General features: G+C 39.4%; 1 protein-coding gene across 2 annotated transcripts in view; it reads left to right on the plus strand.

The window, feature by feature from the left end:
* The window catches only part of KCNH5 (potassium voltage-gated channel subfamily H member 5), a 212,081-nt gene that overhangs the window by 117,059 nt on the left and 67,722 nt on the right, over positions 1 to 27,300 (plus strand). For both annotated transcript variants that reach the window (XM_014063810.2, XM_087727455.1), the window contains exon 8: positions 24,106 to 24,305. In XM_014063810.2, coding sequence (XP_013919285.1) covers positions 24,106 to 24,305 — 200 coding nt within the window. The remainder of the gene's footprint in view (positions 1 to 24,105; positions 24,306 to 27,300) is intronic.

Here is a 27,300-nt window from a genome sequence, read left to right on the forward strand (position 1 = left end):
CCAACAGTTGGTTAATGATGGTTGCATTGATGTAACTGCCCACTTGGACATTTTGATGGAAATTGTTCATAGTGACCCCATTGGCTTTTCAGCTATCTAACAAGAAAAGCACCATGTATCTTTCTATGTGCCAAACTTATTATTTGTGACATTTTTGACACAGTAAGCCACATGGCAGAACAAATAAATAAGCTATGCTTTTATATATAAAATAAATGTGCTCATGTATCCTATACACGAGTGAGAAGGGGGAGGGAGGGAGGCTGAGGGAGGAAGGGATAGAGAGAGCCTCAGCTCAATACATAATTCTACTGATTACACTGATCTACAAATTTTGGGAAATTATTGAACTATGAGATAAAATGTGTTAATTTTATATATTTCCACTAGATGAATTAGAAAACAGGTATAAAGGTGCTGGCTGGCTAAAGTTTTCAAGATATTTCACAATAAAGATTTATACAGAGGCAAGTATTTTTGCCCACAAGGGAGGGAGGTGTCTAATGATCATGACACTTTGTACATTCTCAACAAAATACGGTACAACAATGAAAATGGTACCACATGGAAGTGTATAAATTTATCTTCCCTTTGAGAACAGCAAGGCAGATGACTATGAAAAACACGTCGAAAATTTGCTTAGGTCCTATAAAGCACTTGGTGCAAATGTGTCACTGAAAATTCAATTCTTACATTCGTGTTTAGACTATTTCCTTTTGAACTATGGGGCAGTGAGTGATGAGCATGGGGAGAGATTCCACCAGGATATCACAGGAAGAGAGAAAAGTTACTGAGGGAAATGGAGTCTGTCCATGTTTGCCAATTACTGCTGGAATCTCCCCAGGGATTATTTCTACTGCAGTTCACAAGAGAAAAGACAAAAAGCGCAGTTTAGATACCGAATATAGATGGAACCTTGTCATTCAATCTGATGTTAGAGTTTGTTAATCTGATGTTAGAGCTAAAGCGTGAAAATGTTACATGAAAAACCATTGTGAATGGAAAGTTATGTTAATGGAATCAATAAAAAGATGAATTTATAATGATTGGTGTGCCACCATTCTCATTGCTATATCACATTTTGCAGAAAAGTTATGGAGTATAATCGCACACACTCCCCCTCCCCCAATTTTGGATTATTTTGATGCAATTTTTACCTGAAGTTGTATCTTGGAAACTGGAGCCAATTAATATCAGGCTTAATTTTTCTTTATTAGTGACCCAGTTCTAGTAAAATTAAGCTACTTTCATTTCGGAGGCTTTCCCCTGTGACCAGCTACACCAGTATTTGAGGGGCTCTAAAAATGTATATACTGGGGAAGAAAGAATAGGAGAAGAAAAATGTCATGTATCAAGTGCTTTGCTTCTGTTGCTGAACAACCTCAGATGCATTTAGCATTCTGCGATGTCCATCAGTCACTAGTAGCCATATTGATTATTCAAGCGAAAGGTGTACAATCTATTTTTCCCAATCCAAAAGTTGCACTTGACTTTTGAGTAGCATACTGAACAGGATGGGCTGCTGCCGGTTTTACTACCAGTTTGCAACGTGCATGCATTGCGCAGAACAATTTACAGTGAACTGTGCATGCACAGTCAGTAAAAGCCAAAATGGCAGCAATAGCGAGGGAGCCGATTTGGGGTGTGGCAGGCCTGGGTCACTGCTGGTTCTATGACCCAAGCCTGAATTCCACCACCAGTTCAGCAGAACCGGGACAAACCGGGAGCAACCCACCTCTGATACTGAAGTCTGCAATGGCCAAAAGTAATGAGCTTCATCGGAACAAACATTGAAACTAATTTTATTTTCACTTGGAGTTGTAGTCTAATGCAGTTAAATAAGAATTATTCTCCAGTCATGTATTAAATTCCTGTTTATTATGCCACAATAAAATCACAATGTTGTGACAATTTGCAGAAGAGTTTTGAATCTGCATGCAAATCTGTTATAGGCTGTGCACTTTTGAAAAACAAACTAGTGCTGTGATAGCGAACCTATGGCACATGTGCCATAGGTGGCACACGGAGCCTTTTTTTAGGGCATGCAAGGCATTGCCCTTTCAGCTCCAGTGCGCATGCATGCACTGGCCAGCTGACTTCGGTCTTCATTTTTGCCCATTTTTCACCTCCGGAGACTTCCCTGAAGCTTCTGGAGGGTGAAAAACAACCCAATCTTCAAACCAGAAGTTCGGGAACAGACTTCTAGGTTGCCCATAGGGCCATTTTTGCCCTCTGGAGGCTTCATGGAAGCCTCCCGAAGCTTCTGGAGAGCCTCTAGAAGGGGGTGGGGGATGTTTTTGCCCTCCCCAGGCTCCTAGAAAGCGTCTGGAGCCTGGGGATGGCGAAAAATAGGTCCATCGCGAGCCAATAGCGGGGAGAGGGTGAGGGTCATGCACACATGCATGGGGGGCTCACATGCGCATGTGTGCGGGGATCACATGCATAGAATTATGGGTGTGGGCACGCCTGCACATGACCTCCCTGTGCTACCCCCAGCGCTTTTGGCACACGATGGCAAAAAGGTTAGCCATCACTGAACTAGCGTTTACCAGTATACTCAATTAGCAATTAGCAATTAGACTTATATACCGCTTCATAGGGCTTTCAGCCCTCTCTAAGCGGTTTACAGAGTCAGCATATCGCCCCCACAGTCTGGGTCCTCATTTTACCCACCTCGGAAGGATGGAAGGCTGAGTCAACCTTGAGCCGGCGAGATTAGAACCGCTGAACTGCAGATAACAGTCAGCTGAAGTGGCCAGCAGTACTGCACCCTAACCACTGCGCCACCTCGGCTCTTGATGTATTAAATGTAAAGCACATGGTTTATATTTTAATACAAGGGGAAATCAGTGAAATTTGTGCTAGGCATTTTAGTTGACCCACAATATATAGTATTGTAAACTTGTGTTCACACTTGGCACAGCGGCAGACATGTTTGCTATATTTATTTTCAGTGATGTTATTTCTGCTGAAACCCTGATGAATCAGGAAATTCATACCTGGAAAATTAATGTCAGCATTCTCACAAAAATTTACCTGCAGTGAGGTTTCTTTCCTTGGTGAAACATCTCCAGAGATTTCTTTGGAAGGTTCTGAAGAATATTACATAAATTGTCTGATATATGACTGTCTGCCTGTTGGGCATAATTTGTGGTTGCGTGCTACAGTGCAATAACATCCTGATTCTCAGCAAGCCAATCTATTCCCTTGAAACCGAAGTGGCTTAGATAGAGAAGTATACAGATAAGACCTTTTGTGATCATTCCTGCTGGGGAGAATGAGTGGGAGGAGGACATCATTTCAAGGATAAGGGAGAGGAGAGGCCCAGTTTTTAGTTGATGAATCCAGTTTCTTTTGAAAATAGATTCTCCTCTGGAGGATGGAAGGTTTTTTTTAGTTATGGGTAACTCAGTCATGAGAAATATAGACAGATGGGTTTATGATGGGTGTGTAGATTGCAAGGTGGTCGTGTCTGCTTGGTATGAAGATTTATAGAGGTCAAAATCAATATATAATCTATATTTGTATATGTTACCCTCTTGATCAGATGACCAAACAGGAGGAGGAAGGGGAGTTTAGATTGGAACAGCAAACAATATTGCAATCTGCCGCTCAGCTGCTTCTCCCACTTTTTTAGAAAGTTTTTTTTCATAGGCACCAGCAAAATTTGTCCATTTGTAGCTCAAGCTTTCTTTTGCGATCTTCTTTCACCATAACCTTCTCTTCTCCCCACCCCTCTTCTCCCCTCCCCTCCTCTCCCCTCCACACTCTGCACTCCACACTCCACATTCCATTAATGAATTGTTTTACTGCTGGCACAGTGGTTAGAGTGCAATATTGCAGATTCGCTCTGTCCATAGCCAGGAGTTCAATCCTGAATGGCTCAAGGTTGACTCAGCCTTCCATCCTTCCAAGGTTGGTAAAATGCAGACCTAACCCAAACCCGAACCCTAAACCAACCCTAACCCTCACCCTAACCCTAACCCTAACCCTACCCTATCCTATCCTACTGTATCCTAACCCTATCCTATCCTATCCTACTGATTGACAAACTTCCAATCCTTTACGCATTATTTCTTTCCAAGACTCCAATAAAATGGAAAAAATTAAAATATAGCAGATCAGCTTTTAAACTGATTCCTGCACAAAGGCAATAGGTACTGAAAAGTATCTAATTTGGAAGGGTGTGGATATTTTGAGAGCCAGTCTGATGTAATAGTTAAAATATGAAGCTAGAAATTGGGAGACTGTGAGTTCTAGTTCCGCCTGAGGCTCAAAGCCAACTGGGTGGCCTTGGGCCAGTCATTCTCTCTCAGCCCTAGAAAGGGAGGCAATGGCAAACCACTTCTGAAAATCCTTGCCAAGAAAACTGCAGGAACCTGTCTAGGTAATCTCTGACATATTTGAATGGACACAATTGAATGGAAGAAACAAAAAATAGATATTTTAGGAAATGCTATAAGGAATAAGATCAAGGTTGAAAATGGGCTCATGGGTGGCCATATCTGTTAAGAAAAAGAAGAGAGACAAAAGGCTATGAAAAGGACTGATGCCAATAACTTTGGGGCAAGAATAGCCTATGTGTTTATATTACTGTGCTAGTAGTCTCTGACCCAATTAAATGGGAATTAGGGTATTTGGTTATGAATGTTAACACAGACATAGAAAGTAAAACAGAAACCTTGAAGAATGAAAATAATGAATTGGATATAATCATACCTGGATATAAAGTTTATAAAAAGGACAGGAAAGGGTTTACTGGGAGGATATATTGCGCTTCTTTGACAAGACGAATAACAATTCTAACGTATAAAAAAAACTTTAGAAGAAAAGATTTCTCTATAGAATTATTATGAGTGGGAATATCTGACTGCAAATGTAAATTAGATCTAGGAATAATCTGTCTCCCACAAAAAACACTGAAGGCTATATTGAGAAATTGAAAGAGATCAGGCATGCATGTCAAGGAGAAGCAATAATAGGGAACTTAAATTACCTTAATATAAAATGGGAGCATTTATATTCAGGCCATGGCAGAGAATCCCGTATTTTAGATAGTTTAAATGATGGTGTTTTGAAAAAGTTGGTATTGGAACCACCCAGATAGCACACAATGCTACATTTAATCCTACATAGTGATCACGATCTGATGTAAGTTTTATGGTACTAATAGTAATCAGTAATCAATGGAAATATTTTTATATTTAGAATATACCCAATGGATGATTGAGGATGATGGAAAAAGACCCTTAAAATAGCTTAATAGTTACAGAAAATCATAGTAATTTTACATTTTTCTTCTCTTAGGATCAGATCCCACTTTTAAAAAATTATGGAGGACCTCAAAATTGCTTTGGTTTGGACGGGTTATATTTACTGATATTTACTATATTAAAAATTAAAATTGACAAATGTGATGCCATTACCACTTCCAATGACTGGTTGATGGGATTTTAACACTGTTTTAGTTTTTAACATAAGTTGACAAATAATTTGGGTTTCGTGGAGCCCAGGTGTCCTAAGCCCATCCTACCTAAGCCCATCCTACCTAATGCAGCACTGCAGGCTACTTCAGCTGACTGCAGTTCTGCAGTTCGGCTGTTCAAATCTCACCGGCTCAGGGTTGACTCAGCCTTCCATCCTTCCGAGGTGGGTAAAATGAGGACCCGGATTGTTGTTGGGGGCAATATGCTGACTCTGTAAACTGCTTAGAGAGGGCTGAAAGCCCTATGAAGCGGTATATAAGTCTAACTGCTATTACCGCAGAAGTTGTAAGATATGAGCTTGTATTGACTTTCTCTGGGATGTCATTGAAACAATCATAGCAAATTGGTCTAGCAAGAGAAGATATTCTAGGATATTTTGAGAGACCAAATTTCAAGAAGCCACTGTTTCTAAAGAATTTAAATGTGAATTTGCTGATAGAGAACCCCCTGCCCGGTGCTGGAGGGGTACCCACTAAGTGAACCCACTTAGATTGGTACAGTTCAGTAGGACTGGAAGGGAGCCAGCATGACACCAATGTTTTACAAAGGTCTCTAGGAGAGATTAAGAAAGCTGTATACCAGTCATCTTAATGCTTATTGTAGGCCAATTGATGGAAATGATAAAAAGAAGATTAAAAAAAACCCGAGGCACATAAGGAATAGAGCCTTATTGAAGGAGAATCAGCATGCATTCTATAGAAGTAGTCCTCTCTCACCAATTTCATATGCTTCTATGTTTCCCACCAAAGTAGTACTTATTTATCTACTCATATGTTGCATGTCTTCGAATTGCTAGGTGGGCACAAGCTGAGGCAAGTGATGGGACCTCAGTCTGCCACATGGTGCTAGGACTTGAACTGCCAGAACAAAGACTTTCTCCACTGACTTTAAGCCACTGAACCACTGTGCCTCTTACTAAAGGGATAGTCACACTACAGGGGGAAAAAGTCGAACAGTGAATTGCCTCACAGCACACCTTTTTTAAAAAACAACAACATAAAGATTTGGGCCAGCAGGTGAAAGATGTAGGGCAGGAATCTGCATATTCTCAGGACTGAAATCTGTCCCCATTCTGCAAAATTTAAAGATTTGATCCCACATTCAGAGTATTGGAAGCTCTCAACTGAACTCATAGTTGTGTTGATGGAACCAATATAGAAGTATGACAGCAAACATTAGAATAAAATAGAGGATCACTACAGTTGACCAGTTAAAAGAAGTAAATTGGAGAAAGTGAATATAGTCATTCCATTTAAAATTGCTCTGGTAGGCAGAGTTTCATAAGATAAAAATGACTGGTCAGCTCTCTATTCATAATAGTGGCAGTTAGCCCATTCTACACACACTCCTTTCCAATGTTTCTTCAAACGTGGGTGTTGAGTTGTAGGATTCTACATTGTTTATGACAACTTGAGGAGCAAGAGAAAGTCTGTGACTGTGAGCACTTTGCAAGGCTATAAAGTTTTTGGAAGGCACCCATTCTGATTTGCTGTATTGAAGTGTGGATTCATGACCTTAATCTTATGGATTGGTGCCATGTTTCAGAATAAAAGAATTCTTATTGGTTGGTTGGTCTCTCTCACTTCCAATTATGGAATTTCCACACACTGCAGACACTGCAAGCCAAGCCTTAATTTTGAAAGACTTTCTCAGGTCTTTAATCTATAGTATTTTGAAGATCAGGCAGTAAAGGGTGGGGAAATTTCAACTAGGATGCTGAACTGCCATCATTTTGACTATGATTACTAGATGCAATGTTGCCCCATTGCAACATTTACAGAATGAAGCAGTCTCTACATTAAATGTAAGTATAAAAACTACCCAATGGCTGCTGCTCTAAGTATGATCATTGTCTATAGACGTGAGGGCTATTTAATTCAATAGAAGTAGCAGCTGCCATGAGGCACTAGAAGATGCCAGTATGGACTCTCCCATCTTGGTGAAGTGAAAGAAATATGCAGACCTGGGGCTCAGAACTGAGCTTAGCTCTTTCCTTCCGGCGAGTGGAAACAGTCAGACATGGTTAAATACTTGTGTGCGTATTATTTCTAAAGTGCCGTTTGAGGGTAATGTGATATAGAGCAACTGTTTTGGCAAGGAAAATTGAACATGTATAATTGTAGTAAGGTTGGGAGCTGGGAAAGAAGCTAGAAATGAGGCACAGAGTTATTTCAGTCATTGATCTTGTGGTTACAACATATTTTTCATGCTTACCTGTTACACAAATTGAATAAGAAGGAAGAAACTTAACAGAAGAAATGCATTCCTTATGAAGTACCCCATAAGCCAATCTGAAATTACACTATAGTAGCTCTTGTGCTGCTTTAAAGAGGGAAGAATTGAAATGCTCAAGTGATGCTAATCTCCCCTTTCCAGCTAGAGGGTAGCTCACCAAAAGGCTTGGGGAAAATATCCAATCAACTGAATGAAGTTCCACTGGATACAGATATGTTGTGATGTTTTGAATCATTTAATTGGCTATTTCAGAGTTGTTTGCCTGTCTTTCCCCCATAACCTTCAAAACATACATACACAGAATCCCCCAGCAGCAAGTCTGCCTTGGGAATTTTTCTTTTCTTTTCTTCCTTCCTCTGCCTTTAATATCCATTGCAATAAGATAAAATGTAAGCATATGAATCCCTTATGATCACTGTATCTCTGTGACCAGGAGCAAAGATTCACCTATATAATTACTCAATGTTTGGTTGTCTACTTGGTGTGTAGGTTTCTCATTGGCTAACACCTATCCCCATTTTGTCCATTTCTGTCACCACAGTAAAAAAAAAAAAAGATTCAGAGAAATGTGACAAAGAATGTAAAAAGCTTGGAACCTTAAAGCCTATGAAGATTTAAAAAAAAACTTGGTATGTTTCATCTAAAGAACAAACTGACTACAGCTATATTGTTAAAAAGCTACAAATACCGTATTTTTGGACTATAAGACGAATCTTTTTTCCACAAAAAAGAGGCTGAAAATCTGGGTGCATCTTATACACTGAATCCAGCATTTTTTGCCTCCCAAAACTCCACCCTCTTCACCAAAATGGCTGTGTATAGCTGTTAGGAGGCTTTCAGAGAGCTCCTGGGGGCTGGGGAAGGCAGAAATGAGTGAAAAACAGCCTTTTTGCACCCCTCAGTTCCCAGCAGCACTCTATAAGCTTCCTAAAGGCTATCCATGCCCTTTTTCTGACAAAAAATGGGCCCGTTTTCATGAAAAACAGGCCTTTTTGCTCGTTTTTGGCCCCCCACCCCTCAGGAGCACTCTACAAGCCTCCTAAGAGCTATTCATGCCTTTTTAAAAAAAAAAATGGGCACGCTTTTGCAAAAAACGGACCATTTTGGGGAGGTTTGCAGAGTGCAAAAACTTTTTTTTTTTTTTACATTTTCCTCTTCAAAACCTTTCTGCGTTTTATACTCCAAAAAATATGGGTATGTATGCTGTTAATCCTAAACTTTTATCCACTATAAGATTTTTAGACAAACTAACTCATTCCTAAATACACTGAATAAGCTATTATTAGACATAACCTGGGGTTAATTTTGTGAAGGATCTTGTCTTGTACATATCTTTTTGAAAAGGTTCAATCATTTAAAATCATTTTTACACGTACAATTTTTTGTTGTGGCTTTAGAAAAGTGGCTATATCTAACGATTGAAACGTGTGGCACATTTAGGTAAAATATGGAGAGTCAGCGAGTGGTTTATACTCTCTGTGGCTTATCTGTTCTTTGGCCCAAGTTGGTGATTGATTGATTTTCATAAAAGTTTCCAACCACCTATTTTTTTTAAAAAAAAAAAAACTAGAGAGTTCAACAAGGAACAATTTGTAGAATAGTCTGGGATTAAATACCAACTAATATCTTTGAATTCATACCATGCTGAGATGGACAGAGATATTTTTGAAGGAAATCAGGCAAGATTAATTATTGTTACATATGTGTTTCTCAACTCAAACCTGGTGCTATTTGGCTTTTAATATTAATAGGATTAATTTAGAGTGCACATTTCAGGAGGCTGTGAGTTTGATTCTAGGTAGAGACAGAAATTTCTCCCTCTGGGCCAGGGGTGGGTTTCAACCGGTTTGCGGCAGTCCCCGCGAACCGGTTGGTCGGCGAACCCGGAAGTAAGTAACTTCCGGGAACGGCGAAGGGCCCACCTGCCCACCTGCGCTCCTTACCAGTCTTTGAACGCTTCTGCGCTTCCATGCAGGCGCATGGCACATACAGCGCCTGCGCGATTCTCCGCAAGCAGCTGGATGGCACATACAGCACCTGCGCGAGTCTCTGCGAGCAGCTGGAGCATCACGTAGGCGCTAAGACGCATGCGTGAACTGCGCGCGTGCACGAGGACACCACCGGCCCCATTCCAACCGAACCGGTTGGAACGGGATTAGCAACCCACCCCTCCTCTGGGCACATTGAGAATATATCTGCTCCGCATTGGCAACAGGAAGGGTATCTGGCCAGTAAACTCTCAGCTACATTCAGTTGCCCAGATTCCACCCTGCAAGGGATTATGGGGTCGTAAAAAGATGATGATGATTTCATGGCATCTAAACATGAGTTCGTTCAGTGCAAAACCGGGTGGGAAATTCTGGGAGTTGAAGTCCACATATCTTAAACTTGTTGAGAAACACTGACATACAGTAAGCAGGGGTGTCCCGCTTACTGGCGGACCGCAGGCCAGATGCGTCACGTGCAGGCCACTCCCACTCCAGCTCCGCGAATGGGGAAAATGTCACAAAACATCATATGACATGGTGAGTTTGACACCCATGCAATATAGGATCTGAATTGCAAATTCTACTTTTAGTGAACTAATTTTGCATCCCGGTTTTTATTCTTTAGAGTGTAATCATACATGTTTATCTGGAAGTACTGTAAGCACTATTAGAATTCACTCTCACTTAACTCTTGGTTAAAAGAGTTATAGAATCATAGTTTTAAGAATCATGTTGTGAATCTGTTGAGATCTCCCCAGAGGTTGGTTGCTGCCAGTTGGGCCCAGATCGGCCGACCAGGAGTAGCGGCGGTGAGAGGCTCCGCCTACCCACCCGGATGCTTCTGTGCAGAAGTGCCATGCATGCATGCAAGTGCACCTGACCTAGTAGTAAAAAAATTAGTAACCCACCTCTGCCCCCCATTCTATTTTTGCACTAGCAGGGGCATTTTGTTAATCGGTCCCTGTTATGTATGGTTCAGCTTAAAATACCTCAAATGAAACTCTCTGCACATTAAACTTGGTGCTATTTGGTTTTTAATATTAATAGTATTAATTTAGAGTGCATATTTCAGAGCATCAAAACATAAGGGGATCCTTGAGGGTTATGATGATACACTTACTACTGAAAGCAATTTGCTTGCTTTATACATAACTGCAATCTTTTAAAAAATCGTATTATTACCCTATTTAAAGCAGTACTGCAGAATGAATCCTGAGCAAAACCTTTTCTTTTCAAATGCCAGCAACAATGATGAAATATCAATTTTCTGATTAATTAGAACTTAGTGGTAACAGCGGTAACTAGGGAGTGCCCTAGCCTGTCTATATCTTTGGAAGCCACCATCAACATCAATGTTTTATGGAATTGTTATCTAATCAGTAGGTTTTTATTTTATTTTATGTGCACAAGCTTTTGGGATCAATGAACATGTTTAGAATTCATACTGTGGGAATACTCACAAAACAAATGCCATAAATAGGTGGTGTCCCTGTCACAACATGTGTCACCTTGCATTTGTACCTAAACATGAAACACTCTTTTCCCAGAAGGCAAATGGTTAAATGCAGCGGTGAAATTCAGCAGATTCTGGAGAACCGGTAGTGGAAATTTTGAATAGTTTGAAGAACCAGCAAATACTATCAGCAAATACCACCTCTGGCCGGCATATAGATTTTGCAATATCCTTCCCCTGGAGTGGGAAGGGAATGGAGATTTTGCAGTATCCTTCCCCTGGAGTGGGAAGGGAATGGAGATTTTGCAGTATCCTTCCTCTGGAGTGGGAAGGGAATGGAGATTTTGCAGTATCTTTCCCCTGGAGTGGAGTGGGAATGGAGATTTTGCAGTATCCTTAACCTGGAGTGGGGAGGGAATGGAGATTTTGCAGTATCCTTCCCCTGGAGTGGGGTGGGCATGGAGATTTTGCAGTATCCTTCCTCTGGAGTGGGGAGGGAATGGAGATTTTGCAGTATGCTTAACCTGGACAGGGGAGGGAATGGAGATTTTGCTGTATCCTTCCTCTGGAGTGGGAAGGGAATGGAGATTTTGCAGTATCCTTAACCTGGAGTGGGGAGGGAATGGAGATTTTGCAGTATCCTTCCCCTGCCACGGCCACCAAGCCATACTCACAGAACCGGTAGTAAAAAAATTTGAATTTCACCCTTGTTTAAATGTCATTGTTCTGGGAAGATAAATACATTTTGGAGGAAAAATGGGGCACATTTACTAACTTATTTTTATTTTCTAAGGATGTAGAACAGAGAGCCATTACTGAAAGTCAAGATGATATTACAGAATGGTTTACTTTGATAGCATGCAAACTCCCCCTCCAAGTTTTTTTTTATTATAAGAAGCTTATTTTTTTTAAATTGTAAGAAGCTTAAAGCAGTGAATCTAAAGGGAGCCAAGAAAGAGGCCTGTGATCACAGCAATGCTCCTACAGATGGTCCTCAACTTATAACCATTCTGTTCAATGTTACAACAGCACTGAAAAGAGTGATTTGTGATTGGTCCTCATACTTACAATTGTTGCAAAGTCCCCATGATTATGTGATCAAAATTTGGCCATTTGACATTTATTTACAATGGCTGCAGCATCATGAGGTCATGTGATCACCATTTGTAATCTTCCTGGTGACTTCTGACAAACGAAGTCAGTGGGGGAAGTATAGGAGGGATATAATGCTCTTTGATGAAATATTAGACATAATATTTTTTGTCAACCTGATCAGGGGAGGACTTCAAAAATTTTAGCAAGGGGTTCTCTGCCTGGTTACTGGGTGGGTGTGGTCATGGTGGGTGTGGCCTAGTCACACCATACCATGGTATGTGTGTGTATGGGGGGGTGTTTTTGCCCTCCTGGGAATCCAGAGGCTTTCCTTGAGCCTTTGGGAGGGCAAAAACAGCTTCCAGGGGGCTTCTGGAGCTTCTCCAGGCTCTAGAGGCTCTCTCTGGCACTGTTCCCTCTAAGGTGCGCAGCCGCGCAGCCATACACATGGAAAGTAAACACTGCGCAGCAGTTTCCAACTGCCGTGCAGTGTCATTTGCCGGACACGGACTGCAGTCTGCAGAGCGGCTGCACAATCACGATTGAAACCCCCTCCAGCTAAACAGGAGTCTTGAGGTGCAGCAGGGCAGCAAAGTGACTAGGTTGAGGGCTTGTGGTGGCTCGGGCTTCCTGGAGCAACTATTTAGAGGGAACATTGCCCACAGCTGCCTTCGCACAAGTTTAAGAGGGCTAAATTTGTCTCGTTGGGTGTGGGGGGGGGAGGGAGTGATTGGCCGAAACTCGCTGAAAGAAAGTTCCATGTCTTTCTGACCCGCGTGATTAATTCAGCCTCTGAGATAAACGTATTGTGTGAAAGCAGCTGGCTTCCCTTCCTCTCCATCATCCATGCCTTGATTAACACATAAAAGCCCACAAGGGGTGGGGGTGGGGGCTGGTCGCGAACCAAGAACGAGCTAACTAAGCCGAGTGTGAGTTGCTCCGCAACGAGGTAGAAAGTGAAGGCAGGAGGCTCACTGCCGCCGTTTCTCTCGAGGCTACCCACTTGAGGCTTGCATTGGCAAATCCAGGGCGGTGTGGCAGCGATCCTAAACTCCCACCTAGAGCGACTGTGCCACAGAATCCAAATGCAAGAAGCAGGATCTGTTTCCTCGCTCATCTCTCTCTTTCAAGAAAGCCTTCCTTGTTCTACCTCTCCTGGCTGCAATCTCAGCTATCTTTGAGTCTCCTGCCGGCCATGTGACATCACATGATATTTGATAACTCATTGAGATTTTCAAAGTCATTGAGAATAGTTTTGCTTTTAAGCTAATTAAACTTCCTATCTGTCAGTTTATCTGTGCAATTTTGTTGGATATTTTGGGTCACTAGTTACTATCACTAGTTATATGGAGAATTGTCTCCCAGAGTTCAGTAGTAGTAGGTTACTGAAACCACTTGTATAGAGAGGAACAAATTGGCACAATGTTTTAAACAATCAGCAAGCATTGTTGAACAGACAGGCAATAAATCCTTGAGTTTACAAATTAATGATGGAAAAAAACTGTTAGATGTGAATGAGACTTTATGCATTTGGATTTTAATCATTTTACTCATTTAAAATAGCAAATTGCATATAATATATTAAAATGAAGTATATCAAGTGAAATTCATTAAAATGAAGTACATCAAACATTTACTATTTTAATATTACCAGTATTAAGTGCCATTTATATATTCATTTCAAAGCTCTTTTTTATTTAACCCAAAATGAATTTGAAAAGATAATTGTAGTGAGTTTGCTTTTGAACAACTATTTCTAAATTTATTTGTTTACAATTTTATTTGTTTTAAAATTTTATTAGTTTGATTTGATATAACACCTATTTCGTTGTTGTCTTGGGTGACATCTGTGAAAAAAATTCAGGTGCTCAGGCATGAAAATGTGCCGCTCAAACACTATACTTTTCCACCCACACTGAAAAAAATTTAAAGGGAACATTGCTCTCTGGACTTCCCGAACTTCTGGTAGACCCATTTTCTGCCTTCCTGGAGCCTCCACGTGCACCCTGCAGTTATCTGCATCCAAAACGTGCCGCGTGGGGACTCCTGGGAAGGGAGGGCAGCCAGGAGTGGGATTTGGAGGTTCTCCAAACTGCACAGAATCTTAGCTAGAGGTTTTCCCAAACCCCTGCGACCCCCCAGCAGCCCACCCCTGAATTGCCTCCCCACTGGTTCCCCCTGTCATTTATAAAATCTCCAGTGCAGGTGCTTTGAATCCACAGAAGCCTTTTCTGTCTTTTGCAAGCGCTGGGAGATTTTGAGAGGAAATTGCAGATGAGAACATTGGTTGTGAAAGCTGAAGCCACTTTTGGCTTTTACTAATTTCAGAGGAGAACGAGGTGGGGCTTGGAAGCATTTCAGCTCATTTTGGCTTTTAGAAAGGAAGAAGACAGGTTAATTCATGGAGCAGCTTCAAGGGGTTGCTTTACTCAAGTGAACTTACATCAAAGTGAAGCCTCCCTTTGAAGATTTACACATCCTTAGCCCTGCTACAGGAATAAACTTTAATATTATTTGACGTTTTTAGTCACATGGGTTATTGAAAGGCTGGATTTTAAAGAAGCCTTGCTGAAAACAACAGATCTACTACTCCAAGAATGATTAAAGTTGCCAAATATTCCTCTTTTTTTTGCCTTAAAATTAAGTAATTGAGATCTACTGCCAGGGAGCAAATATTTATCATCATAAATATTTGAAAGGCTCAAGGAGGAAACCCAAAATCAGATAGAGAGAAAATATGATATTTTAATTTTCATGCTAGATCCCAAAATTGTTCAAGTACAAACAAAGAATTGGGGAAGTAAATTTCCCCGGATTCTAATTGCAATCTTTTCAGTTTTCTTGATCAGAAACTCAAACATTATCAGAAGATATTTATCAGGATCTCTCATACTTCCATCCACAGTCAACAAAACAGAGAATCCAAGGAACACCTTTCCCTGGAGTTATACATACAATACTATATCTGCTAACACTTTGCAGGCCCCTCATGAAAGTCACTGTAGCCATCCAAAAGACATTTTCTTGATGAGACAAACTGTAACTTGCTTGAAAACTTTGAATCAGAAGAAAATGATAAATGGACCTGATTAGAGAGCAGAGATGTCAGTGCAGAACATTTGCAAATTAAATATTAGCAGTCCAAACTGTTTAGCTGCATAAATATTAATTCAATAGATCTTAATTTTATGGAGTTTAAAATTAAGGCCATGGTGCTCATTGATGCAGATACCATCCTACTTAGAATAATCTAACCGAAATCAATGAGGCTTAAGTTAATCATCCTTTACTGAAGGCTTATTGATTTCACTGGATCAACTCTAATTAGGACACAAACAGCGTGGAGCGAGTCTTCAACTACTCTTGCTGTGATGGTGTGGATATTGTTTGACTCTCAAATTTTCCTTCATCTTCTCTTCTAATTTCACAAATAGTACTCCGTATGTATTCTTGGTTTCCATTTTACATTGCTTGGCGAAATCTTGAAGTTAATTTATTTTGTTTGAGACCAGAATTGGGCATATTGCTCTAAAAGATTTCCCACAATCCTTTGCACTATACACTGTGAAAGGGATCTTGGAGTCCTAGTGGACAACCATTTAAATATGAGCCAGCAGTGTGCAGCAGCTGCCAAAAAAGCCAACACAGTTCTAGGCTGCATAAACAGAGGGATAGAATTAAGATCACGTGAAGGGTTAATACCACTTTATAATGCCTTGGTAAGGCCACACTTGGAATACTGCATCCAGTTTTGGTCGCCATGATTTAGAAAAGATGTGGAGACTCTAGAAAGAGTGCAGAGAAGAGCAACAAGGATGATTAGGGGACTGGAGACTAAAACATATGAAGAACGGTTGCAGGAACTGGGTATGTCTAGTTTAATAGAAAGAAGGACTAGGGGAGACATGATAGCAGTGTTCCAATATCTCAGGGGTTGCCACAAAGAAGAGGGAGTCAAACTATTTTCCAAGGCACCTGAGGGTAGAACAAGAAGCAATGGGTGGAAACTAATCAAAGAGAGAAGCAACTTAGAATTAAGGAGAAAATTCCTGACAGTTAGAACAATTAATCAGTGGAACAACTTGCCTCCAGAAGTTGTGAATGCCCCAACACTGGAAGTCTTTAAGAAGATGTTGGATAGCCATTTGTCTGAAATGGTATAGGGTTTCCTGCCTAAGCAGGGGGTTGGACTAGAAGACCTCCAAGGTCCCTTCCAACTCTGCTATTGCATTGTATTGTATTACTTTGGTTTGGCAGAGACCCCCCAATGGGTGATTCAGCAGAGAAGCTGGTAAAGAAAAGATCATAGCAAGTAAGACATTTAAAAAGAAGAAAGGGAATATTACACCCTTTCGTTAAAGTACCTGTTAAATGCAATGGTTCATATGTCCAAGTAAATGTAGGATTGATCTGTATGTAATTTTTATTCCAAGAAACAAAAATGTTTCCTCATAAATATATGTTTTCAATCTTTCCTGATTCATGGTACGCTTAGTGCCTTAGTAATGTTTTCACAATGTCGATTACCACTGTATTTCCCTCAAAAATTTAAAATTGTCCACAGTTTCCCTGTGGCTTTGCTACAGGGCACACTTTAGGAACCACACAGCTTTTAAATGATTATTGTATAAATTTGTTTATGTGCTTTTCTTGAAAATAACAAAAGACAGTGATTTCAACAAAATATTTCCTATTTCCTTTCTGAAGAACCAATTTAAAGTTGCTGAAACAGCAAATATCTTTTTAATAGCCATTGATGTTATGGCTACTTTGTAATTGATAAAACAACTCTAATTGAACTCTGTTCAAAAAGTAAACAGCTTACGGCAGAGAACAGCTAAGTGGCCTCAGAGTTGGACCTTTAATCTGATTCAATCCAGTATGTTGACTCCTTTAATCCCTAAGACTGAGTACTAATTACAGAATTTGAACAGATGTGTAAAGGTTTTAATCAAATCAGTTGAATATCCACATGGAGGGATACACTTGTGAAATACATGGGAGTGGGAGATTTTAGGAAAATCCCAACCAACAAACATGCATGCATGCATGCATGCATACATACATACATACATACATACATACATACATACATTGTATGACACATCAGACATGGACTAGCAATACATATTAACATTTCATTTAGATTAGTGGAACACGATAAAATATACTTGTTAGAAAGAGCTATATTCAAATGGCAATGTCTTCTAGGCCATCTAACCATTGAAGCGCAGCATTGTTTATATTAAAAAAAAAATCAGATACTGGACCGGTATATACCCTCACAGATTAAAGCTGATCACAATGTGATTTACAGTTTGATATGGGACCTTGCAATCATACTGAGGGGAGGGTACTATACCCCATTTATATAGAGAGTCCTGGCAGATGCCACGTGAGGTGCAAATCTTATTCAGGATTGTCCATTGCTGATGTGGTAGTTCAAAGCCCTGCACTGAGATCATTCGACGGCATGGGATAAAATACCATCAGTATGCGCACGCTACACAGTTGTATCTGTCCACCCCGTGCCAACTCAGTGAAGCGGTTGATGTGATGTGCCAGTGCCTCGATGTGATGTGATGTGCCAGTGTTAGGACCTGGATGGGGGTTAACAAGCTTGTACTCAATCCGGATAAGACCGAGTGGCTGGCGTGTTTCCCTCCTACTAATTGGCCAAGTTTTCCATCTCTCAGGCTGTGGGGTCAAACAGTACGCCCCTCAGACAGGGTTTGCAATTTGGGAGTCCTCCTGGATCCACAGCTGACTTTCGAACACCACTTGTCGGCTGTGACCAGGGGGGCATTTGCCCAGGTTCGCCTGGTGTACCAGTTGCATCCCTACCTGAACCGGGAGGCCCTCACAACAGTCACTTTTTTTTGTGGGGTCATTTATGTGTTGTGCAAATGTCTGTGGGGGCTTCCTGGATTTGAGTCTTCCTGTTGATAGATGAGGAAGGTCAGTATCAGAGGTGGTATTCAGCAGGTTCTGTCCAGTTCTGTAGAACCAGTAATGGAAATTTTGAGTAGTTCGGAGAACCAGTAAATACCACCTCTGAATGGCCCCACCCCCATCTATTCTCTGCCTCCTGAATCCCAGCTGATCGGGAGGAAATGGGGATTTTGCAGTAACCTTCCCCTGGAGTGCGGTGGGAATGGAGATTTTACAGCATCCTTCCCCTGCCATGCCTGCCAAGCCATGCCCACAGAACCGGTAGTAAAAATTTTTTGAAGCCAATCACTGGTCAGCATGCACTGGAAGGAATGAGTTAACAATAAATAAATATTAGATAACATAATACATAATAAGTTACTAGAATGTTTTGTGGATTCAGAAAAAGCAACTGTAGCAGTAAAAGCAAGGCAGTAGCATGATAAGTGAAGGTGTTAACCACAAAAATGCCATGTAGCCAAATGGCCACTGGAAATAGTAGATGGCTAAGAATAGTTATTTGCTAAAGCTTTGAGCCAAGGATTTGTAGATAGCAGCTAAGGAAACTAAACCATCTAAGATAGGTATATTACAAAAGATTATTGTCTTAGTAAGGACACCTATTGTGTAGGAAAATATTATTTTACTTATCTTGTCCCTTAATAGAATATCAAAATGGTATTAATCAAATCAATTAACCGATGGAACATAGCCGATTAGATCTACAATAGAGAAATGGCTTGTAAAGATGATGGCATTTGCATGGATGGCTAAATTAACATTTTTCCATCAGTGAAAAACAATGTCTGCATTTATGGATGGCTGGAAAACCCTTGTAGACTTTTTTTTTCATAAATGAAGAAAAATGTTTTTGATGATTAGGAAAAAAATTGGTAATAGAAAAAATAGTTATATATTATAGTGTACTTATATTTGCCTCTCCCCCCTCCCTCCCTCCCTCCTCTGTATTAGCTTGTGTTAGTTTTTACATGTTCTATAAGATCTTTAATTACATTTATTAAAAAAACCATAACCAATTAAATGGAGGGATTCATTTGCCTATGCCAATAAAGAGGGTTTATTGTAATCCCACCCCTCTCCTGACTTTGTCCTTGGGCCTCCAACACCAACATTTGTCAATAAAATGAATTTTCAGAAATGAAGGCAACTATCTCAGGATAACGTTGTATGATCCAATCTGGGTTGGTCACAAGACCAGCTCAGAAGACTAAATCTCTGGTCCCAGTGACTGACTGCAAAATAAATGTTCTTCAGTGTGGTTTGGCCTCTCATCTAAATAAACATTTTAGGGGTGGGGAAAATAAATAATTACATAAGGCATCAGAAATCAATTGACTCCTTTACTAAAACAAGAAGAAAAAAACCATGTGCCCCCCCCCAGTTAAATTAAATTTAAGTGTGAAAACTGACTGTATCTTGTAAGATCCCCAGATTCATCAGATCTGAATTTCCATGTAAGAATCTTCAGTGATTTAAGCATATAATCTCACAAAGGTCATTATGAGATTTCTGGGTAAGACTGATAATATTTTCAATGTTGTGAGATTTTGACTAATTAAAAAAATATAGCTCATATGATAACTACTCCTGCTGATTCAGTGAGTTCAGGAAATGTAGATCTGCCAAGTTCATATTCAAATGTGAGCTGACCAACTTTCTTTTATATCCATGACTTTAGATAATACAGGAAGCGCTGCAATATTTATATCTTTAACTCATGAAACATGACAAGTGGGTTGACAGAGAGAATGAAATTAGCATGCTAGTGTCAATTTGATATAAAGTGCATTAGTAAATTTAATGAGGAGAGACAAAAATGACAGTCACAAATGTTTTAAATTGGCTACAGTGATACATGGCCTCTGTCATTTTTGGATAGCTACCTCCCCATGATTTTATTTTTATATGATCGAATAGACTTTGACTCGGGAGGTGGATTCATCTAGCATGCTGATTTGGCTACTGTATTAAAGTAATTTTTAGTTTCTACTTCTCGTTCCAGGTGTGTAACCTAGTTAAATGAGCTGTTTTTGCATGGTATGCTAAGCTATCGATAGACTAATTAAGATTAGAATGTTATGGGAATGCTAATAGTTGTGTCTTTGACAGAACTGTTTAAATTTATGTGAAATCAGCCATTATATTTAATAAAGGCTCATAGATTTCAGGAGCTTTATTCATACATTTGCTATTGGTTTAAACATCAATCTTAGAGAGATTCCTTTAATCACAATTTGCAATCCTAGGCAGATTATATCAAATAAAATAAAGCAAGAACCCTCATCCCCAAAAACCCTTCAATAGTGCCAAAAAATATCATTTTCAGAAGTCCTAATTAGGAAACCATTAGGAAACTATTACAAAGCTGTATAAAACTACTTCAGCCTTCAATTTTAAAGCTTTACGAAAGCACAGTAAGGTTGTGTCTTATAGCGACATAGGGTGGAAGCATGTTTCAGAAGGCAGGAACAGACATAGATGATGTTGCCTTACTGATGGGACCAAGGGTGAGCCATCTTACTGGATGGGCAGAAATAGCCAGAGAACGACACAACCAAGGTATCCAGATTCTAAACCATAGAGATATTTATGTGCATCACCAGCAACCTATTTGGCACCCAAAAGCCAATTGGCAACAAGCACAACTTACAAATTATAGTTATTACATGAGGAAACTAAAAAAGACCAGTAATGACTCATGTCATTGTATTCTAAACTAGCGGTAGCTTCAAAGTAGTCTTTTAGTACAGTTCCTTGTAGTGTAGTCATTGGAAAGGTAGATGACTAAATTATGAATGTTCTCACCAGGTGGGCTCACTTAGTGACCACAAAGCAGAGCTTTGGGCTCCGTCTATCTCCCTCACCAGTAGCAGCTGGAATTGATCATGAAGGAAGAAGGAGAAACTCTCACTCCCAACATGAGGAAATCCATGATTAGTGATATCACAACCAGTAAGATTGAGAAATCAAGCAGGACTAGGAATGTTACAACACTCCATTCCTGTCCTACTACAGGTCATTGACAAGTGAGATCAATGCTGCTGGAAAAAGTCCAGGAGTTACTAAAGATGTTTAAAGGTAAAGGTTCCCCTCGCACATATGTGCTAGTCATTCCCAACTCTAGGGGGCAGTGCTCATCTACGTTTCAAAGCCGAAGAGCCAGCACTGTCCGAAGACATCTCCGTGGTATGACTAAAAGCCAAAGGTGCATGGAACACTGTTACCTTCCTACCAAGATGGGTCCCTATTTTTCTACTTGCATTTTTATGCAAGTAGAATTGCTAGGTTGGCAGAAGCTTGGACAAATAATGGTAGCTCACTCCGTTACACAGTGCTAGGGATTCAAACTGCTGAATTGCTGACCTTTCGGATCGACAAGCTCAGCATCTTAGCCACCGAGTCACCTTGTCCTTTAGGAGATCTTGCATGCATATAATCTGTTGGTTTTTCTGTACTTGGTTCCCATTAATGATAACCCAGGAATGCAATAGTTAAATGCAAAGGTAGAAGACATGGGGAATGGAGAAGACTTTCATTTGTCTAAAGTGGAAGCAGTTATTGAAAAATTACATTTCCTAGAGATCAATTGCAATTAACATACCCCAAGGAGCACATAAAATCTTTGAGAGTAGAGAAGAAAAACTCAGTATTTTTGGACAAAGGTTTAGGTTTAGGTTTAGGTTTATTGGGATTTATATGCCGCCCTTTTCCCTGAGGGGACTCAGGGCGGCTTACAACCACAGGGGAGGGGAGGTGCAAGGTCAAAACAAAACAATTGGTGAACAAAAGAAAAATGTGAAGGTGAAGGTGAAGTTTATATATCTGAAAAATAGCTCACTTTATTTCCCAGATGATACAATCTCAGATGAGGAAACTTTCCATTAATGACTGTTCTTCTTTCTCCAGATGTCCTGGTGGGCCCTGGGTATTTAGGTAGCATGACCCTCACATAACTGTCTTTTGTGATCTAGTGGCATGAACCAGGAAAAAAACAATTGATTGCCAATTCAAATGCAGAAATTATAATGATAAGACTACAAAGAAGAAAAAAAGAACGTGTTTCCCTTTTTGTGGCTCTCAAACTTTATATTCAACAGTACTTTATTATAGGTAGTCCTTGACATAGAACCATAATTGAGTCTTCATTTACAATCATAAGTTGTGTTGGTCATTAATAGTACTTAGCAATAGCACTTACAGCCCTCTCTAAGAGGCATATTGCCCCCAACAATCTGGGTCCTCCTTTTACCGACCTCAGAAGGATGGAAGGCCGAGTCTACCTTGAGCCTGGTGAGATTCGATCTGCCAAATTACAGGCAGCTGGCAGTCAGCAGAAGTACCCTGCAGTACTGTACTCTAAACACTGCACCACCACAATTCATGGAGGTCATGAGTAGGTCATCATGTGATCACACTCAGGTTTACAACCTTTTTTCAGCAGTAGTTAAGTGAACTTGGTTGTATAGCAAATGCTGTGTTTGTTAAGTGAATTCTGCAGTTGTTAAGTGAACCTATTGTTCGTTATGGTTTGGGATTTTTTTTTTTTTGCTAGAAACTAGAAATAAATGCTGGTTTCAAGCAAAAAATGTAAATAGCAAAAGCACATAAACTCAATTACCACTAAGTGCTTTCCGGCCCTCTCTAAGCAGTTTACAGAGTCAGCATATTGCCCCCAACAACATTTTACCAACCTCAGAAGGATGGAAATCTGAGTCAACCTTGAGCTGGTGAGATTCGAACTGCCAAGCTGCTGGCAGCCAGCAGTCGGCGGAAGTATCTGCATTCTAACCACTGCGCCACAACAGCTCTTGGTCATCTAATTATGGGATGCTGCAATTGGCTATAAATGAGAGCTGGTTGCCAAGTGCCCCAAGTGCAGTCGCATGACCATTAGGAGGGGGCCAGCTGTTGGAACTTTGAATTCAAATCCTAAGTATCTTTTGTGAAAGTCTGCCATAACTTAAATGATTGTTAAGTGACCAGTCATAAATTGATGCCTATTTGAAACCCTGATGACAGGGACCTCTGAATCAATGCACAACTTCCTAACTTGAAATGATAACAATATCCTTTTTACAGTGTTAGAAATATAACAATCCATTCAATTAAATAATGCTATTATTTCAAGGAGAGGTGATAGATGTCTAAACTAGTTCAATATGTACCTTCACACATGGTTGGTTACGTTCAGATTTTATTTTCATACCATTTACTTGTAATACATGTAAGTTCACTACAGTGGTCAAATATTTGTAGTAAACTATTCACTGTATCTTCCTGTATGACAGGGAGAGGGTGGAGGTGAGAAGGAACAATAATATTAAATAAACCAGAAAGATTTCCACAAATACCCAGGGATGTCAAAATAACTCTTCCTCTGACCTGAAGTTCCAGAAAATGAAACATCACCTCAGAATGGAAAGTCAGTGTGAATGGCAGAAAGCTCAATTTGGACTGAGAAATTGGGTCATTTATTCTGCTTTACCATGTTTATCTGATTCTACCACTGAATGAGTAAGCCCCGTTATGTTCTCCCATTGATCTGTACATCATTTACTTCTGTCTTAGCCTATCAGATCTAAGCCCTTGGCCTGCCAAGCTCTATCTTTTAGGTCTTGTTCTATCTGTCAGGATCTGAGAGCTATAGAATATCTGATGGCTCTGTTGCGAACTTGTGGCACTCTAAATAACCTTCCTCATGTGTTTTCTTAATCTACTATCTCCACTTGCATCTTGCTCCAGAATTGTGATTAATATATTTTCCTAGCTCAGCTCAGCATCAAATTGACTGCAACCAAAATATTCGATGAAACAATGAAGGACGCTTTAGCATTGATTAAACTGCTGGCAGTTTGTGTCTCTTTGCTAGTTTTTAATTACTCTTTTGGATCTCTTCCAGCTCTTCTTTATGCAACTATTTTTGGAAACGTCACTACAATTTTCCAACAAATGTACGCCAACACCAATCGCTACCATGAGATGTTGAACAATGTGAGGGATTTCTTAAAGTTATACCAAGTCCCCAAAGGCCTTAGTGAACGTGTCATGGATTATATTGTCTCCACATGGTCAATGTCGAAAGGGATCGATACAGAGAAGGTACGAATGTGTGAGTGAAACTCCAGGGGTAGAACATTTGAACATTAGATAATATGCTAAACACAAAGGGAGTGGTGTAAACATGCAATTTTCATTTTTATTTTTGAAATCTTTTGATTATGATGAATGCATGACTCAAAAACAAGGGGCTGAAATATAAAAATAGAGTTTAGAAGCAATATAAGACATTTAAAATAGTATTGAATTCTTATGGTTTTGCTGCTCATGGGTGATGCGATTCAAAGATGGTTTGCTTGACACATACAGACCAGATTCATGAAGCAAAGTGGTCGAGAGTAACACCTGTACAGTACATACTGGGAGCAGCCTGTCTTAACTACTTCTTTTGCCCTTCAGGTATTTTCTGCATAGTTGCCTCAAAGTGAAAATGTAGACAAAAATGAGTAGCCTTGCATCAGCATTCAAGAGCTGTGGTGGCACAGTGGTTAGAGTGCAGTACTGCAGGCTACTTCTGCTGACTGCGGGCTGCCTGCAATTTGGCAGTTTGAATCTCACCAGGCTCAAGGTTAATTCAGCATTCCCTCTTTCCGAGGTCGGTAAAATGAGAACACAGATTGTTGGGGGCAATATGCTGACTCTGTAAACCACTTAAAGTGGGCTGTAAAAGCACTATGAAGTGGTATATAAGTCAAAGTGCTATTGCTATTTACAAACCCAAAGATGTCACCTTTAGCACTTTAACCTTTTATATGTAAAAACAAATATGTAAAAGTGATAAACATAAATAAGAATAATAACTATGTGAATGTATACTTGTAACTATATATAAGAGAATAGAAATTAAAAAAAAATAAAAAAAGAAATTGATTCACACTACTGGTATCAGGTACTCAATGCCATCAATCCAATATAGTTACAGACTAAAATTTTCTTTCAAACTTTTCCTGGGAACATGAAGAGATGAAGCATGGAATGAACAGGACCAAAATACATATTTCTTTAGCCTTTTCCATAACTTCTTTGTTATAAAATTCTTTTGCATAACTTTTCCTTCAAGCATTCTATCTCAATTATTGGCAATAGATATGTGATGCTTTTGGCTGTTTTGTTCATTTTTTTTTTTTTTTGGTAAAGTCATATAGTATGCATTCTGTGTGGCATTTCCATTCATTCACTATGCGTTCCCAAAGTCATTGCATGAAGCAAATATAATTGCATGCTTATTCTTTCTCCATAGCTGCATAGGAAAAATAATGCAATGCAATATTTAGCTGGAATTTATTTCGGTGAGCCATGAAAACAAGTCCTTCTACCTTCACAGCCAATCTCTATTTCAAAAGTAAGCTCATTCTTTACAGTGAAATTCATTACATTACAGTATCATCCAATGCTGCTTCAGATAATACATTTCAGCACCACATTGCTCAGTTATTACAAATTTAATTCCATTCTTTACAATTCAAATAATAAAAGGATTAGGGAGCAATCACATGTACCTTAAATAGAAAAAAAAACTATATTTAAACTTTTTGCAGCAGGGTTCCTATGGTGACAGAAAAATGATAATCAGAAATGTGAGAGTTTAAAAACAATTGCTGGCCAATAAAAGGTAGATCTTCTTAAAATAGTTTACATGTTGGTATCCATAAGGAAACAAATCAAATTTTATGAAGAAATGATTGTAGCTTTAGGATTACTCTAAATCAGAAATGAGCAAACTGTTCTGAGCCAAGTGCTACATTCAAGTTTTGTTTAAAACACCAACAGTTACACTCCAAAAAATGAAATAAGCAATGAGGTAGTGGACTCAATCTTTGAACCCTGTAAAAGTTTTGTCCAAGACTTCTGGTATTGCTTTTTAGTTTGATAAATAAATAAAGTATAACTATTTAATATGGAGTCTACGCTTGATTCTTTGGTTTTAGTACAGTATATCTTGTGAATCATATCATAGATGATTTTCCACTTCTGTGATTCTGTCATGGAAAATGGAGTACTATACAAAACAAACAGCTTTCTAATACCTTTTTGCAAATAATAGCAGCAATTTATTGGGTGTGATTATGTGTGTATGTGTAAAAGAGAAAGTGATTTGGATTTAGATGTGAATACACGGGGTGGTAAATTAATCTTTCATTCTCTATTGTTTCCCAATTTAACTCAAGCTTACATTGTCATATCTTGTACCTCATGGCTAATCATATTTAGTCATGATCTACAAGACCCGGAAAATCTATTATTTTACAATGAACTGTTAGTTAGATGCTGTGATCAAAACAGTCTAACAAGATATCATATCTATTTTCTAATGATGCTGCCAATGTTTGATTCTTTTCTATTTATTTTAATATTTTGATCCTATCCAGAACAATCATGACATAGACCTTAAATAAATAAATAAAACCTTAAGAAAGCCATTAGTGGGTGCATACATTTCCCATCTTGTCACAAAGTAGATAATTTTTATTTCGTTTTTACACCAAACCAGCATGGAAAGCTAGGCTAAGTCATAATAGAGGGGCAAATATCATCCAATAAGCTTCATGGAAGATCCAAGAGAGCAGTCAATCTCATTTCCATCTAAATATTTATTTGGAAACCAAAATTAAATTGAAAAGTTCCCCTGCTTTTCCGTTATCTTGAATTTAAGGTGGTTTTTTTTTGTTTTTAATCCAACCCTATTTTAAGAATCAGTTTGGTCAAGTGGTTAAGGTACCAGGTTAGAAGATAGGAGGTAGCAAGTTCAAGTCTTGCCCTAACTATGAAAGTCAGTTTAGTGATCTTGCGCCAGTCACTCTCTCTTGGCTTAACTCCCCTCACAGGGTTGTGGTTATACAGAAGATAGGAGGAGGAAGATGTATTGGATATGTTTGCTGCTTTGAGTTATTTGTAAAATAATAAATAATAAAGGTTATTTGTAAAATAATAATAAAGGTGAGATATAAATAAATAAAAAATTAAATCAAAATAAATTAAAATGCCTGAAGTAGTTCACCAAAAACTGGCGAAATGGCCAAATACGCTCTTCAAATAA

Source organism: Thamnophis sirtalis, unplaced genomic scaffold, assembly GCF_051295495.1.
Source record: "Thamnophis sirtalis isolate CommonGarterSnake01/CBP01778 unplaced genomic scaffold, rThaSir2_p1.2 scaffold_1, whole genome shotgun sequence".
Taxonomy (NCBI): Eukaryota; Metazoa; Chordata; class Lepidosauria; order Squamata; family Natricidae; genus Thamnophis; species Thamnophis sirtalis.